Genomic DNA, 18297 nt, shown 5'->3' with positions numbered 1-18297 from the left:
CACAGAAACAGGCCCTTCAGCCCACCAAATCCATGCCGACCAGCGATCCCCGCACACTTACACTATCCTACACACACCGAGGGACAATTTACAAATTTATCCAATCCAATTAACCTACAAACCTGCACATCTTTAGAGTGTGGGAGGAAACCGGAGCACCCGGAGAAAACCCACATGGTCACAAGGAGAACGTGCAAACTCCGTACAGACAGCACCCGTAGTCAGGATCGAACCCGGGTCTCTGGCGCTGTGAGGCAGCAACTCTACCTGCTGCACTACCCAACCACCCAAAGATGTGTGATGTTTTGATTAATAAGGGATAGGAGTAGAATTAGGCCATTCGGCCCATTATGTCTACTCCGCCATTCAATCATGGCTGCTCTATCTCTGCCTCCTAACCCCATTCTCCTGCCTTCTTCCCGTAACCCCTGACACCCGCACTAATCAAGAATCTATCCATCTCTGCCTTAAATATATCCATTGACTTGGCCTCCACAGCCGTCTGTGGCAATGAATTCCACAGATTCACCACCCTGACTAAAGACATTTCTCCTCACCTCCTTCCTAAAAGAACGTTGTTTAATTCTGAATATAATAATGAATGACTCTTGTGGTTTAGTACTGAGATGCCTCAGCAAGAACAGAGTGGTGACCTGGGTCACTGAGGGAGGTGATCCTGATGATGGAACTCCACTACATTGTGACCTCACAATGCTTAAAGCTGCCGATGTGGTCACAGTGGTGACATGGCAACCAATTAGTAGGTTAATTGGCAATTATTAATGACTCCAAGTTGGTCAGATAGTCACACAGCATGGAAACAGGCCCTTCGGCCCAACTTGCCCACACCGGCCAACATGTCCCAGCTACACTAGTCCCACCTGCCTGCGCTTGGTCCATATCCCACCAAACCTGTCCTATCCATGTATCCGTGTAGGAAGGAACTGCAGATGCCGGTTTAAACCGAAGATAGAGACAAAGTGCTGGAGGAACAACTGGTACAGAGTTGTTGCCTCACAGTGCCAGAGACCCGGGTTTGATGCTGACTACAGGTGCTGTTTCATTAATTATTTCAACTACCTCCTCCCAATAGACTGGACAGCCCGCAATCAATAACTATTAACTCTACTTCTGTACTAAACTAAACTAAAGATCGACACAAAAAGCTGGAGGAACTCAGCGGGTCAGGCAGCATCTCTGGAGAGAAGGAATGGGTGACGTTTCGAGTCGAGACCCTTCTTCAGACTAAATTAATGTAGATTTCTGAAAACCACATTAAGGGGCAGCTTCTAGCGAGCCCAACTTCAGTAGAAGTTGTGATCGCTGCTGTACACAGCATTGTAAGCAGTGAAGGAACACATGAAATGTAATTCTTCCCTCTCCTTGCTTCTCAAAAGAGTTGTTAATTAATTATGGAGGCGCAGCGGTAGAGTTGCTGCCTCACAGCGCCAGAGACCCGTGTTCGATCCCGACTACGGGTGCCGTCTGTACGGAGTTTGCACGTTCTCCCCGTGACCTGCGTGGGTTTTCTCCGGGTGCTCCGGTTTCCGCCCACAATACAAAGACGGGCAGGTTTGTAAATTGTCTCGTGTGTGTTTACGATTGTGCTAGTGTGCGGGGTGATCTCCAAACTAAACTAAGCATCTGCAGTTCTTTGTTTCTACCATGTTGCCTGGTCATGTTCTCCGGAGATCCTGCCTGAGCCGTTGCGTTACTCCAGCACTGTGGTTTTTATTTGTAACTCAGCATCTGCAGTTCCTTACATAGAAACATAGAAATTAGGTGTAGGAGTAGGCCATTCGGCCCTTCGAGCCTGCACCGCCATTCAATATGATCATGGCTGATCATCCAACTCAGTATCCCGTACCTGCCTTCTCTCCATACCCTCTGATCCCCTTGGCCACAAGGGCCACATGATATGATATGCCATTTATTGTCACTATACATGTACAGTGAAACTGAAAGCTGCTCGTACTCAGTGCAGACATACAATTTAGCACAAAAAACAAGAAACAGAAAAACAAAAAACAGAAGGGAGACTCCATCTAACTCCCTCTTAAATATAGCCAATGAACTGGCCTCGACTACCCTCTGCAGCAGAGAGTTCCAGAGATTCACCACTCTCCGTGTGAAAAAAGTTCTTCTCATCTCGGTTTTAAAGGATTTCCCCCTTATCCTTAAGCTGTGACCCCTTGTCCTGGACTTCCCCAACATCGGGAGCAATCTTCCTGAATCTAGCCTGTCCAACCCCTTAAGAATTTTGTAAGTTTCTATAAGATCCCCTCTCAATCTTCTAAATTCTAGAGAGTATAAACCAAGTCTATCCAGTCTTTCTTCATAACACAGTCCTGACATCCCAGGAATCAGTCTGGTGAACCTTCTCTGCACTCCCTCTATGGCAATAATGTCCTTCCTCAGATTTGGAGACCAAAACTGTACGCAATACTCCAGGTGTGGTCTCACCAAGACCCTGTACAACTGCAGTAGAACCTCCCTGCTCCTATACTCAAATCCTTTTGCTATGAAAGCTAACATACCATTCGGCACTTTGCTGGCACTAGGGCCCCCAGTGGATATTTGTAAGGCAGAGATGGATACATTCTTGATTAGTACGGGTGTCAGAGGTTATGGGGAGAAGGCAGGAGAATTGGGTTAGGAGGGAGAGATAGATCAGCCATGGTTGAATGGCGGTGTAGACTTGATGGGCCGAATGGCCGAATTCTGCTACTATTCATGAGCAGGGGACAATTTACAATTTTACCAAGCCAATTAACCTACAAACCTGTACGTATTTGGAGTGTGAATTCTGCCTCTTCTCTTGCAGAAGGAGGATTTCTGCCCTTAACTGGGGGATAAGTCTCAACAAGGTAAATCAACCGTCATATCTTGTGGGACAATGGAGGCATCGCACACGACAGCAAAGATGTGAAGGTTTGTTCCAACCTCCACCAAGTCCAGAAGATGCTTTTTTGGTGAGGCAATGGAAGATGAGGCTGTTAAGGTTCCTTGCTTGTCGCTGTTTGTGGGTAACTTAAACCCAGATTACTCCAAGGAGCTGCTGAGCTACAAGCTGAAGGATTTACTCGCCACCATTGATGTGACTCTGCAACGGCACGACATCGAGGTCTTCAAGAAACACAAGCGAGCGCACGCCTTTATCCGGCTGAAAACGGACAGCGAGGTTCTTAACGTCCTCAAACAGTTGCTAGACCCTGGCATTTTGGAGCAGAGCGACATGAAGGCGCTAGTGGTCAAAGGGAAAACATTGAAAGTCGCCAAGGATATTCGGGACTTTGCAGAGACCAGCCCCGAAAAGGTAAAGAAAATATCGCGCTCTTCTTATCCCTTTGCCTTTGCTACATTCCGTTTGGGACATCGGGAGTCGTGGAATGTGGAGTACACACACACACACACACACACACGTTCTGGAGGACAAGTCATTGGGACATTTGTAGTCAATGCCTACTATGTTCTATGTGCTGAAGCAAAGCAAGAATTTCATTGTCCTATACAGGGACACATAGAAACATAGACAATAGGTGCAGGAGTAGGCCATTCGGCCCTTCGAGCCTGCACCGCCATTCAATATGATAGTGGCTAAACATCCAACTCAGTATCCCGTACCTGCCCTCTCTCCATACCCCCTGATCCCTTTAGCCACAAGGGCCACATCTAACTCCCTCTTAAATATAGCCAAATAACAGGCCTCAACTAACTTCTGAGGCAGAGAGTTCCACAGATTCACCACTCTCTGTTTCTATGTTTCTCTGTGCAAAAAATGATTTTCTCATCTCGGTCCTAAAAGACTTCCCCCTTATCCTTAAACTGTGACTCCTTGTTCTGGACTTCCCCAACATCGGGAAGAATCTTCCTGCATCTAGCCTGTCCAACCCTTAAGAATTTTGTAAGTTTCTATAAGATCCCCCCCTCAATCTTCTAAATACTAGCGAGTACAAGCCGAGTCTATCCAGTCTTTCTTCATATGAAAGTCCTGACAACGCAGGAATCAGTCTGGTGAACCTTCTCTGTACTCCCTCTATGGCAAGAATGTCTTTCCTCAGATTAGGAGACCAAAACTGTATGCAATACTCCAGGTGTGGTCTCACCAAGACCCTGTACAACTGCACACACCAATAAACTCACTTGAACTTGAAAGCGGAGACCGAGAGCTTTATGAGGCTAGAGGGCATGTTTAGTTTAGTTTAGTTTCAAGATACAGCACGGAAACAGGCCCTTCGGCCCCCACCGCCCAACGAGTGTTAGCGTAGGTTTACAAGGTTAATTCCCGGGATGGTGGGACTGTCATGTGCTGAGAGAATGGAGCAGCTGGGCTTGTACACTCTGGAGTTTAGAAGGATGAGAGGGCATCTCATTGAAACATATAGGATTGTTAAGGGCTTGGACATTGCTAGAGGCAGGAAACATGGTCCCGATGTTGGGGGAGTCCAGAACCAGGGGCCACACAGTTTAAGAATAAGGGGTAAGCCATTTAGAACGGAGACGAGGAAACACTTTTTCTCACAGAGAGTTGTGAGTTTGTGGAATTCTCTGCCTCAGAGGGCGGTGGAGGCCGGTTCTCTGGATGCTTTCAAGAGAGAGCTAGATAAGGCTCTTAAAGATAGCGGAGTCAGGGGATATGGGGAGAAGGCAGGAATGGGGTACTGATTGGGGATGATCAGCCATGATCACATTGAATGGTGGTGCTAGCTCGAAGGGCCGAATGGCCTATACTCCTGCACCTATTGTCTATCGTCTGCCTGGATTACAGGGTTGTTTTTTCCTCCAAGGAGGTTGGACAAACGGGCGTTGTTTTCTCTGCAGTGTCGGGGGTTGAGGGCAGGCCTGATAGAAGCGTATGCAATAGATTTAAGGTTCGATCCTAACTACGGGTGCTGTCTGTGTGGAGTTTGTATGTTCTCCCTGTGACCGCGTGGGTTTTCTCCGGGTGCTTTGGTTTCCTCCCACACGTAACAAAGGCGTACAGGCTTGTAGGTTAATTGGCTTCTGCAAATTGCCCCGATGTGTGTGGGATAGAACTATTGTACGGGGTGATCGCTGGTCGACGTGGGCCGAAGGGCCTGTTTCCATGCTGTATCTCCAAACTAAACAAAAACTAAATATAATAAAGATGAACTGCAGTTGCTGATTTATTCGAAAGACAGAGGAAAAGTGCTGGAGTAACTTAGTGGGTCAGGCCCGCCGAGTTACTCCAGCACTCTGTGAAACGTCACCTATCCATGTTCTCCACAGATGCTGCCTGACCCGCTGAGTTACTCCAGCACTCTGTGAAACGTCACCTATCCATGTTCTCCACAGATGCTGCCTGACCCGAAACTGAAATTAGTTACTCCAGCCACTCTGTGAAACGTCACCTATCCATGTTCTCCACAGATGCTGCCTGACCCGCTGAGTTACTCCAGCACTCTGTGAAACGTCACCTATCCATGTTCTCCACAGATGCTGCCTGACCCCCTGAGTTACTCCAGCACTCTGTGAAACGTCACCTATCCATGTTCTCCACAGATGCTGCCTGACCCGCTGAGTTACTCCAGCACTCTGAGAAACGACACCTATCCATGTACACCACGGATGCTGCCTGACCCGCTGTGTTATGGTGCAGCAGCATCTTTGGAGCTAAGGAAATAGGCAACTTTTCGGGCCGAAATCCTTCTGGAAATAGGTAACGTTTCGGGCCGAAACCCAAAAGGGTTTCGGCCCGAAACGTTGCCTATTTCCTTAGCTCCACAGATGCTGCCTGACCCGCTGAGTTACTCCAGCACTTTGTGAAACGTCACCTATCCATGTTCTCCACAGATGCTGCCTGACCCGCTGAGTTACTCCAGCACTCTGTGAAACGTCACCTATCCATGTTCTCCACAGATGCTGCCTGACCCACTGAGTTACTCCAGCACTCTGTGTCAGGCAGAACTTAACTGTGCATTTTGAATTTCCCCAGAGTAGTTCTTCCGATCCATTGAAGGAGGAATCCCAGGGCCAGCCACACAAGGAGAAGAGGAAACTGGATCCCATCCAGGAAACATCGGGATGGTCCGGAGGGAAATGTGGCCAGATGGGCCTGGCGGTGGTGGAGTACCTGACCACCCCTCTGAGCGGGACCAAGTCGGACAGCGCCATCATGGGCGGCGAGATCGTCGGACAGCAGCGGCTCTTCTACGGGGCTCTGATGGGCAGCGAGACGCGGAACGTGGAGTTCAAGCGAGGGGGCGGCGAGTACCTCAACATGACCCTGAAGAGCCACGTCCGTAAGTACGTGTGCGCCTTCCTGAACAGCGAGGGGCGGCAGCCTGTTTGTGGGGGTGAACGACGACGGAACGGTGTGCGGGGTGGACTGCAACCACAAGGACGAGGACCGCGTGAGACTCCTCATCGACTCCATCCTCAAAGGGTTCAAACCGCCTCTCTTCCCCAACTCCTACTCCATCTCCTTCCTTCCCGTCATCAAGGACGGCGACACGGGCTTGTTCCTCAAGGTGGTCCGGCTGTCCGTCCACACTCCCGGCAAGGACGGCGAGATACTACTCTACGAGACTGACCAGGGCGAGGTGTACATACGCAGGGACGGCAGTGTCCAGGGCCCACTGTCCGGGAGTTCCATCCAGGAGTGGTGTAGGCAGGTACGTTGATAGAATGGGGCGGCTGGGCTTGTACACTCTGGAGTTTAGAAGGATGAGAGGATATCTCATTGAAACGTGTAAGATTATTAAGGGTTTGGACACGCTATAGAGGCAGGAAACATGTTCCCGATGTTGGGGGAGTCCAGAACCAGGGGCCACACACACACAGTTTAAGAATAAGGGGTCGGCCATTTAGAACAGAGACGAGGAAACACTTTTCCACACAGAAAGTGGTGAGTCTGTGGAATTCTTTGCCTCAGTGGAGGCAGGTTCTCTGGATGCTTTCAAGAGAGAGCTGGATAGGGCTCTTAAAGATAGCAGAGTCAGGGGATATGGGGAGAAGGCAGGAACGGGGTACTGATTGGGGATGATCAGCCATGATCACATTGAATGGCGGTGCTGGCTGGAAGGGGCCGAATGGCCTCTACTCCTGCACCTGTTGTCTTGGCGCTGTTTGGAAGCTACGCTACATTAAACTAGACTAAACAACACTAAGTTACGCTACACTAAACTATAACACAAGACTAAACTACAGACTAAGGGACTGTGGTACACTGTGAAATCGACAGAAGGATGGAGGGTTGGGTGTTTATGCGTGCTATTTTCATATTTATTTTAGTTGTTTATCTTTTAATATTTTATCTTGTATGTATCGTTAGCTTTTAGAAATGTTTGAATGGTGCACTGACTGGCTGACATTTTAAAATTTTGTTGTACATGGTTCATGTTACAATGACAATGAAGAAACTATTCTATGAGACTAGACAACATTATCCTGGGGGGGTCTGTTCCTCCTCCTCCCCCCCCCCCCCCCCCCCCCCCCCCCTACCTATTGTCTAAGCTACGCTACATTAAACTAGACTAAACAACCTAAGTTACCTACACTAAACTATAACACAAGTTTTGATTAGAGAGGGGGGGGGGGGGGTCGCTGCAGCCAGTCCCAGATCACCTGTGTGCCCCCGGGACTGGCTGCAGTTCCCAGGTCTCGAAAACTAATTGGAAAAAAAACCTGCCTGCGGGCCGGATGATTTTGGGTTGCGGGCCTGATCCGGCCCCTGGGCCGTAGGTTGCCGGCCCCTGGGCCGTAGGTTGCCGGCCCCTGGGCCGTAGATTGCCGGCCCCTGTCCTAGATGTCGTTGTCGTTGTGTCTCCCCCACCCCATATTCACTGCTCTCTCTCTCCCTAGAAATGGACAGCAGAGATCAAGAAGCTCCAAGATACGATCGACACCTTGGTTAAGGAGGAGCACCATCTGCAGCAGGAGCTGCGGCAGCAGCAGCAGTCCATCCAGGAACTGCAGCATCTGCAGCACGAGCTGCAGTCAGTGCACTCCGAGCGTGCAGCCATGTCCAACCTCTGCTGCGTCATCTGACCCCAGGCCGGCCCACGGGAGGCTGGCTATGGGGGGGTCCCGGCTGGGAAAACATCTTAGCAGCTCGACAACAGTGCATTAATAAAAGCTCTCACGCAGTCCTGAAATTCTCAATCCGGCTCGGACAATCCATTCATTGACAGATGTGGCCAGCCCGGAAACAGGCCATTCGGCCCACCCAATCCATGCTCACTGTCTATCTCCTGTTCACAGTAGTTTTTGGACATTTCGTTTGGACCTCAACGGGGTCCAAATGACAAATAAATTGTATTAAATTATATATTTTTAGTTTAGTTTAGAGATACAGCGGTGAAAATGGCCCACCGAGTCTGCGCCGACCAGTGATCCCCGCAACACAAACACGGAAGGAAACGAGACACAGATCGTAGGTCGGAGATCTCTCTCTCTCTCTCTGTCTATAAGACCGTCGCTATCTCTCGTTTCCCTCTCCCCCGACTCTCAGTCTGAAGAAGGGTTTTGATCTGAAACATCACCCATTCCTCTCTCCAGAGATGCTGCCTTGCCCGCTTGAGTTACTCCAGCACTTTGTGTCCATCTGCGGTTTCAACCCAGCACCTGCAGTATCTTACTACCCATCCTTCATAGATACATAGAAAATAGGTGCAGGAGTAGGCCATTCGGCCCTTCGAGCCTGCACCGCCATTCAATATGATCATGGATGACCATCCAACTCAGTATCCCGTACCTGCCTTCTCTCCATACCCCCTGATCCCCTTAGCCACATCTAACTCCCTCTTAAATATAGCCAATGAACTGGCCTCGACTACCCTCTGCGGCAGAGAGTTCCAGAGACTCACCACTCTCTGTGTGAAAAATTTCGGGCCACATCTAACTCCCTCTTAAATTCACCTGTTGTTAATCTTGTTCAACGTTCCATGGCTCTTCCATGGAATAGAAACACAGATTAAAAAAAACCAACACACACCACTAGCTCTGGAAGTGCACCAAAGTCTCCTTTGAGCAATCGGCCTTTACTTGCGTTTTGTAGACAAAAATCAAATATTTTCACCCCGGTATGTAAAATATAAATTAGCTTTTCATCGGCTGACCCGTAGGTTTACACCAAGTGTTTTTGGCACGAGTCGAACAGAACAATCGCATGGCTTCCCTGCTTCCACACCAGTCGCGCGGGTGAGAGACGGGAGAGATGACCTGAGGCAGGTCAAGCAGCTAAAGTAAAACAGAGCGTTGCGTTACATAGATGCTCGTATCCCCTCCGAGGTAGTGCTGAGTAAAACTGACGATTTTGAACAATTTAACCAGGAACTGGAATATTTTGAAGAAGAAGTCTCGTCCCGAGAGCTATTTCCTTCGCTCCATAGACGCTGATTTTCTCCAGCATTTTTTGTCTACCTCCGATTTTTCCAGCATCCGCAGTTCCTTCTTAAACTGGAGTATTTTAGTCAGCGGCCTCTTCCAACTCCAGTCCTCGTTCCATGTTTCTAACGCCACACAGCAGTAGCAAACGATGGATTAATAATAGATGCAGCCTACAGACACATTCGTTAAAAAAGATTCAACCTCTACCATGAGCAAAAGGAAAACACAGACACACACACACACACACATATATGCGCACAGATAAACAAATGACTCCCCCCCCCCCCCCCCCCAACAATATGAAGCCAATAGACCATCATGTTAATACTGCAAAATTAAAAAGATGTTGCAGAAGAGGCATCAGTTGTCCGAGTTCTGATCAAATAATCGATACCTGCGTGGGAAACAAATATAGATATTTAACGCTAGGATTAGGAGGCAGTCGCTAGTTTGGGCATCAGGGATAAGTACGTTTATTGGCCAAGTATTCACATACAAGGAATTTGCCTTGGTGCTCCGCCCGCAAGTAAGAACATGACATTTTACGAATGACAGAATGCGAGTGTCTCAGGTATAATCATTAGGTCTCAGAGCACGGAAACAAGCCCTTCGGCCCAACTCATCTATGCTATCATGGCCTTCAGAGAGTTGTGAGTCTGTGGAATTCTCTGCCTCATAGGGCGGTGGAGGCAGGTTCTCTGGATACTTTCAAGGGAGAGCTAGATAGTAGGTATGTTACAAAACCTACCTGAATCGTCATTGGGAATCTGCCCACAGCCAGGTCCGCGATTTTGGCGCTGTTTGGAGGGGGCGGGTTTAAAACGCGATTTTTACTAGGCTGTACTAATCGCAGATGTTCAGCCTAGTAAATCATTAACGAAAAATCGCTGCAAGACCCGGTCGCAAAAGGTATTATTAGTTTTATAGGCCTCGATAATATAGTTATAATAATTTTAAAATTACTGTCTCATTCCGCAACCTCTCGCAGCCCCAGGGTTTTATAAAGCAAACAATTAAAGGTATGTACCTTATTTTTACATTAAATGGGGCATATATATAACACTATATATCAAGTTATCTATAGCGAGTAGTTCATTTTGGGCTTTTTATATCCCGCAGTATTTTTCTCGGCATTTGAGGGCACTAATCCAGCGCGATGTCAACGTTCTAAACCAGCGCGTTCACATGAACCCACTAGAAAGCCGATTTAAATGGGCATTTATTTACAGCAATTGAACACTAAATTCCTTCCATTTGGCCTATAAATTAATGTAAATTAGATATAAAAATCATGTTATATTGTGAATTATTTGTGAATAATCTTTGGACACTTAGGCTATTTAAAAATGTTAATCTTTCCTTAAGAAATGGGCTTTTGACTATCCAAGATCACAGCTTTTTTGTAATGTCCATTGAAAATCAATAGGGAACAAGATGCTAATTTCCGAGTATGAAAATGGCCATAACCTTTTTAATACTTGAGATATGAAAGTGAATTTGGTGTCAAATTAAACTTATTGTTATGCTTTATCTGATGGGATAAATTGCAGACTTGATTTTTAAAATCTCAAAATTTTGTAACATTGCTATAGATAGGGCTCTTAAAGACAGCGGAGTCAGGGGATATGGGGAGAAGGCAGGAACGGGGTACTGATTGGGGATAATCAGCCACGATCACATTGAATGGCAGTGCTGGCTCGAAGGGCCGAATGGCCTACTCCTGCACCTATTGTCCATTGGTCCATCTAAGCTAGTCCTATTTGCCCGAGTTTGGCCCATATCTCTCTAAACCTTTCCTATCCAAATACCCGTCCAAATGTCTAGTACATGTTGTGACTGGGGCCCCACTCATCGACCCCCTCTGGAAGCAGGTTCCATATTCCCACCACCCCGAGTGAAACCTTCCCCCTCTCACCCTAAACTCCAGCATTCGGTTCCCCTACCCTGCCATTCACTCTGTTAGGGACAGCCTCTTCCCCTCTGAAGCAGGGTCATGACCCGAAACGTCACCCATCCCTTCTCTCCAGAGATGCTGCCTGACTCGAAGAGTTACTCCAGCATTTTGTGTCTCCCTCAGCTTCTTCCCCTCTGTTATCAGGCTTCTGAACGGCCTTTCCATAAGCTAGGGGACGGTCTGATTCACCTCGACCCCATTGCGGACATTGGATTTTGTGTCTGGAGCTGGTGGCTACAATGCTGAGAGCTGCATTTTGCACTCTGTTAACTCTTGTCAATCCATGCACACTGTGGAGATGCAACCTTCTTTAAATAAGGCAGCCAGTCCTAAAGTTACAGAGATAGGTTGAATAAGTTAGGTCTTTATTCTCTGGAGCGCAGAAGGTTAAGGGGGGTCCTGATAGAGGTCTTTAAAATGATGAGAGGGATAGACAGAGTTGATGTGGACAAGCTTTTCCCTTTAAAAATAGGGAAGATTCAAACAAGAGGACATGACTTCAGAATTAAGGGACAGAAGTTTAGGGGTAATATGAGGGGGAACTTCTTTACGCAGAGAGTGGTGGCGGTGTGGAATGAGCTCCCAGTGGAAGTGGTGGAGGCAGGTTCATTAGTATCATTTAAAAATTAATTGGATAGGCATATGGATGAGAAGAGAATGGAGGGTTATGGTATGAGTGCAGGCAGGTGGGACTAAGGGGAAAAAATTTGTTCGGCACGGACTTGTAGGGCCGAGATGGCCTGTTTCCGTGCTGTACTTGTTATATGGTTATATGGTTAAAGTGGTGGCCCATAGAGCTTGGAAACAGGCCCTTCGGCCCAACTTGCCCATACCGACCAACATGTCCCACTGAATCACACAATGTAAAAGGCTGCAGGGAAGTTTAGTTGAGCTTAGTTAGGAGATACAGCGCGGAAACAGGCCCTTCGGCCCACCGAGTCCGTGCCGACCAGCGATCCCCGCACACTAACACTACACACATACACCAAGCCAACTTACAAAATTCTTAAGGGGTTGGACAGGCTAGGTGCAGGAAGATTGCTCCCGATGTTGGGGAAGTCCAGGACAAGGGGTCACAGCTTAAGGATAAGGGGGAAATCCTTTAAAACCGAGATGAGAAGAACTTTTTTCCCACAGAGAGAGTGGTGAATCTCTGGAACTCTCTGCCACAGAGGGTAGTTGAGGCCACAGTTCATTGGCTATATTTAAGAGGGAGTTAGATGTGGCCCTTGTGGCTAAGGTGATCAGAGGGTATGGAGAGAAGGCAGGTACGGGATACTGAGTTGGATGATCAGCCATGATCATATTGAATGGCGGTGCAGGCTCGAAGGGCCGAATGGCCTCTACTCCTGCACCTAATTTCTATGTTTCTATTAACCTACAAACCTGCACGTCTTTGGAGTGTGGGAGGAATCCGAAGAACTCGGAGAAAACCCACGTAGGTCACGGGGAGAACGTGCAAACTCCGTACAGACAGCGCCCGTAGTCGGGATCGGACCCGGGACTCCGACACTGCAAGGCAGCAACTATACCCGCTGCGCCACCGCGCCGTACCAAGTTACATAACTTACCGCTTATTACACGTGTGTTAGGTTAGTCGGCAGCTTCATGTCAACTATCTCAGAATCTGGGGAGCTGCTGCCACTGTGATCACTATAGGTGTCCCTGGGGGGAACAGAAGCACAAGTGTTAACATGCTGGCATTTGGAGAAACTCTCACCAGCTCATGCACACAAGGCTTTATCCCGACAGCAAATGATCAGAAGTTCTAGGAGCACAATTAGGCCATTCGGCCCATCAAGTCTACTCCGCCATTGGTTTACATGGCTGATCTATCTCTCCCCCCTAACCCCATTCTCCTGCCTTCTCCCCATAACCCGACACCCGTACTAATCAAGAATCCATCAATCTCTACCTTAAAAATATCCACTAATTTGGCCTCCACAGCCGTCTGTGGCAATGAATTCCACAGATTCATCACCCTAAAGAAATTCCTCCTCATCTCCTTCCTAAAGGAACGTCCTCTAATTCTGAGGCTGTGCGCTCTGGTCCTAGACTCTCCCACTAGTGGAAACATCCTCTCCACATCCACTCTATCCAGGCTTTTCACTATTCTGTACATTTCAATGAGGTGCCCCCTCATCCTTCTAAACTCCAGCGAGTACAGGCCCAGTGGCGTGAAAGATTAGGACCCCCTGCAAGATTTTTTCCAGGGCAGTTCTGCAGAGCCACGCCCAAAAACCCGAATGTCTGGGGGGGGGGGGGGGGGGGGGGGGGGAGAGAAACTGCACAGCAGCAGGCAGACAAATGATTAGGGAAACACCCAAGTGAATGCCCTGATCCTACATGCCACAGAGTGATACAGCGTGGAAACAGGCCCTTCGGCCCAACTTGCCCACACCGACCAACAATGTCCCAGCTACACTAATCCCACCTGCCTGCATTTGGCCCATATATCCCTCTAAACCTGTCCTATCCATGTACCTGGATGTTGCGACTGCCGGCATCAGATCAGTGTTGCCGGAAGATTTTGAACGTTTCAAAATCCAGCGGCTCAAAAAAAATGTTGCGACTCTTGGAAAAAACACCGCGCGCAATACATCGTCACGACGCTGGTGAGACAGACAAATGCATCAGTGTACCTGGGGGACAACCTGCAGCCCTTCTCCAGGTAACACTGCAACCTCCCTGCAGCCGCTAGGGCCAGACCGAAGTACGGAGGCGATGGCTTCATGGGTCTGGAGGTGAACTCAGGGTGGTACTGGACTCCCACAAAGTAGGGGTGATCTACAAGGGAGAGAAGCAGACTCAATTATACTCTTGAACAGACACGGACTAGTCCATGCGATCAGTCTGTGCCTTGTTAAAAACAATTCAGTCAAAGTCACACAGTGTGGAAACAGGCCCTTTGGCCCAACTCTCTCCAAGCTCTCCGTTTTACAAAATGTTAAATGGTCAGCTCGACATAGACTACAAGACCTACACCAAACCCAAACCAATTAGGAGCAGACGAGGGCATTCGATCTAATTTGTGATCCCAGCTACAAAGACAGATGTATACAGCAATTCGTTCTTCCCCCGCACAATTATTATTTTTATTTTTTTTATTTTTTTATTAGCAGTACAGTAAATCACATTAATACATCGCATATATCTTATTACATTCTGTTGTACCACTTCATTTTTTGAGCTTTAAAAAAGATAGAAATAAAAGTAAGGAAAGTAAGCAAGAATACTGAAGGTGCAGGAAAGTGTTGGGAGAGGAGAACCCCTTAGGGAAGGAATTAGAGAAGGAAGTAAAGAAAAGAAACAAGACCCTAGAAAGAAAAGAAAAAAGAAGAAAGGAAAATCAATCGCTCTATCGTAACACAAAACTCTGCAAAAAAGGATATACCAACCGTGTTTTTATTAAAAATTTATTTTACACCCCCCGTTACCAGGTCCTGGTAGCCTTTATGTTTTAACTAAAAACTTTAACTTCCCCGCACAATTAAAGCATGGAATAATCTCCACCCAACTATAGTTACCCAACCAGATGCAACTAAATTTAACGTAGCTCTTTCTTCCCAATAACCCTTTCTGGCTTAAGCCCTCCCTTCACCACCTCCACAGTTTAAATTCCAGTTGGAATATTTTGGAGGACCAAGAAACCAAGAACTCGTCCTGGCTATGCTAGTCCCACCTGCCCACTGCATTTGGCCCAACTTGCCCACAGTATACTAGTCCCACCTGCCCACTGCATTTGGCCCAACCAGCCAACATGTCCCATCTACATCAGTCCCACCTGGTCCATATCCCTCCAAACCTGTCCTATCCATGTACCTGTCTAACTGCTTCTTAAACGTTGGGAGAGTCCCGGCCTCAACTACCTCCTCTGGCAGCTCGTTCCATACACCCACCACCCTCTGTGTGAAAAAGTTACCCCTCAGGTTCTTATTAAATAATTTCCCCTTCACCTCTGTGTCCTCGATTCACATACTGTGGGCAAGACTGTGCATCTACCCGATCTATTCCTCTCATGATTTGTTAAGTTCTGTCATCGGGCTTCTGAAGGGTCGTTCCGTAAGTTTGGGGAGTTTCCCATTCACCTCCACCCCAGTCAAAGTCAGCAAAGGCCAGCTTCATCTCATCTCAGTTATTCTCCAACCAACCAGATTGTTTTCTCTGCAACATTGGAGGTTGAGGGGGGGGGTCCAAATGGAAGTTTATAAAACCACGAGGTTTAGACCGATAGTCAAACCTTTTCTCGCAGAGTGGGAATGCCAGAGACTAGAAGGCGTAGCTTTAAGGTGAGAGGAGTGAAGATTAAAGTAGTGGACATTTAAAGGATTATATCAACACCATTTTGACGAGCCCCGACCTGGGGTCCGATCGCAAGGGGGAAGGGGAGCTGAGATTCCCCCTCCCCCCTTGATGCAGGAGTTTGATCGCCCCAACGATGAGGGCTCGACTGCCGGCTACGGGAGCCAAGATCGTCCCGTCAACGGAAGGCTCGAGGACCCCGAACGCGGGAGAACAAAGAAGGGAAGAGATGGAACTTGTTTTTTCGCCTTCCATCACAGTGGGGAATGTGGAGGAGTCACTGTGGTGGATGTTCATGTTAAAATGTGTTTTGTGTGTTCTGTTGCTTTTTATTGCTATGGCTGACTTGGCAAACAAAATTCCTCGCATGTTGCAAAACACCCTTGGCTAATAAAGTATTATTGTGATTATAGAAACATAGAAAATAGGTGCAGGAGTAGAGGCCATTCGGCCCTTCGAGCCTGCACCATTCGCCATTCAATATGATCATGGCTGATCACCTAAATCAATATCCCATCCCTGCCTTCTCTCCATACCCCCTGATCCCTTTAGCCACAAGGGCCACATCTAACTCCCTCTTAAATATAGCCAATGAACTGTGTGGCCTCAACTACCTTCTGTGGCAGAGAGTTCCACAGATTCACCACTCTCTGTGTGAAAAATGTTTTCCTCATCTAAAAGATTTCCCCCTTATCCTTAAACTGTGACCTCGAAACGTGTAAAAAATGATTTTCTCATCTCCGTCCTAAAAGACTTCCCTCTTATCCTTAAACTATGATCTTGTGTAGTCTTTTCACTGACTGGTTAGCACGAAACAAAACGCTTTTCACTGTACCTCGATACAGGTGACAAAAATAATCTACACTAACACTGATGTTGGAAGACATGAGGGGAGGGGGGAGGGTCCGGGGAGAGGGTCCGGGGAGAGGGTCCGCGGGCAGCTCACAGCTCGGTCTCTCTTCACCTACCATCCAGTTCGACAATCTCCATTCGTTCCCCTTCCACGTCCTGACCAACAAAACGTAATCCCCTCTCTTCAAAACTTTTCTTCATTTCTGGGTTTACCTGAAACGCAAGCACCTAGTTGATTAGTGGGAACAATGTACAGGTTTGTAGGTTAATGGGCTTGGTAAATGTAAAAATGGTCCCTGGTGTGTGTAGGGTAGGGTTAATGTGCGGGGACCACTGGTCCGGGCAGATCCGGTGGGCCTGTTTCCATGCTGTATCTCTAATCTAAACCGAGCTAAAAGAGTCCCGACCCGAAACGTCACCTATCCATGTTCTCCACAGATGCTGCCTGACCCGCTGAGTTACTCCAGCACTCTGTGAAACGTCACCTATCCATGTTCTCCACAGGTGCTGCCTGACCCGCTGAGTTACTCCGGCACTCTGTGAAACATCACCTATCCATGTTCTCCACAGATGCTGCCTGACCCGCTGAGTTACTCCAGCACTCTGTGAAACGTCACCTATCCATGTTCTCCGCAGATGCTGCCTGACCCGCTGAGTTATGGTGCAGCAGCATCTATGGAGCTAAGGAAATAGGCAACTTTTCGGGCCGAAATCCTTCTGGAAATAGGCAACGTTTCGGGCCGAAACCCTTATGGGTTTCGGCCCGAAACGTTGCCTATTTCCTTAGCTCCATAGATGCTGCCTGACCCGCTGAGTTACTCCAGCACTTTAATTTTTATTATGTTATTTAATATGTTTATATGTTATTGTTTTTTTAGATCAGGAACATCTGATGTTAAAGTGTTTAAACCCAATGAAAGGTAAGAAAAAATAAAGTGGAAAAGATTAGAACACGGGAGTTTAAAAAACACACGCTTGAAACTCAGAAAACTGAGAGGTCGACAGGACCCAAACAAACAGGCCGGCACGGTGGCACAGCGGTAGAGTTGCTGCCTCACAGCGCCAGAGACCCGGGTTCCATCCTGACTACAGGTGCTGTCTGTACGGAGTCTGTACGTTCTCCAGGTGATCCAGTTTCCTCCCTCACTCCAAAGATGTACAAGTTTGTAGGTTAATTGGCTTTGGTAAAACTGTGTGTGTGTGTAGGATAGTGTTAGTGTACGGGCGATCGCTGGTCGGCATGGACACGAAGGGCCGAAGGGCCGCATTGCCTCTAAACTAAACTGACACAAGTGGACAGATTGGTAAAGGAGGCACATGGTAGTATGCTTGCCTCCAACAGTCAGGGCTTTGAGTATAAAGTGGTTACCTCCCATATCCCAAAAGCATGCAGGTGCAGCAGGCAGTGAAGAAGGCGAATGGTGTGTTAGCATTCATAGCAAAAGGATTTGAGTATAGGAGCAGGGACGTTTCACTGCAGTTGTACAGGGTCTTGGTGAGACCACACCTGGAGTATTGCGTACAGTTTTGGTCTCCTAATCTGAGGAAAGACATTCTTGCCGTAGAGGCAGTACAGAGAAGGTTTACCAGACTGATTCCTGGGATGGCAGGACTTTCATATGAAGAAAGACTGGATAGACTCGGCTTGTACTCACTAGAATTTAGAAGATTGAGGGGGGGATCTTATAGAAACGTACAAAATTCATAAGGGGTTGGACAGGCTAGATGCAGGAAGATTGTTCCTGATGTTGGGGAAGTTCAGGACAAGGGGTCACAGCTTAAGGATAAGGGGGAAATCTATTAAGACCGAGATCAGGAAAACTTTTTTCACACAGAGA

At 47.8% G+C, this 18297-nt stretch overlaps 2 protein-coding genes across 3 annotated transcripts in view; one reads left to right on the top strand and one right to left on the bottom strand.

The window, feature by feature from the left end:
- The first annotated feature begins 2725 nt into the window (after positions 1-2725).
- LOC129709933 (schlafen-like protein 1) lies at positions 2726-8120 on the top strand. Its single transcript, XM_055656626.1, is given in 4 exon segments — positions 2726-3316; positions 5957-6295; positions 6297-6635; positions 7825-8120. Coding segments are annotated over 4 exon segments (1200 nt in total). The 5' UTR covers positions 2726-2980; the 3' UTR covers positions 8011-8120.
- Positions 8121-8963: 843 nt separating this feature from the next.
- Positions 8964-18297, bottom strand: part of LOC129709932 (CTP synthase 1-like) — a 34859-nt gene continuing 25525 nt past the window's right edge. For both annotated transcript variants that reach the window (XM_055656624.1, XM_055656625.1), the window contains 4 exons: positions 16576-16672; positions 13948-14092; positions 12877-12970; positions 8964-9745 (listed from right to left, as the gene is read on the bottom strand). In XM_055656624.1, the coding sequence (XP_055512599.1) occupies positions 12883-12970; positions 13948-14092; positions 16576-16672 (330 nt within the window). In that variant the 3' untranslated portion in view covers positions 8964-9745; positions 12877-12882. The remainder of the gene's footprint in view (positions 9746-12876; positions 12971-13947; positions 14093-16575; positions 16673-18297) is intronic.

Source organism: Leucoraja erinacea, chromosome 26 (assembly GCF_028641065.1).
Source record: "Leucoraja erinacea ecotype New England chromosome 26, Leri_hhj_1, whole genome shotgun sequence".
In the NCBI taxonomy this organism is placed as follows: Eukaryota; Metazoa; Chordata; class Chondrichthyes; order Rajiformes; family Rajidae; genus Leucoraja; species Leucoraja erinaceus.
This window is presented reverse-complemented; position numbering and strand designations above follow the sequence as displayed.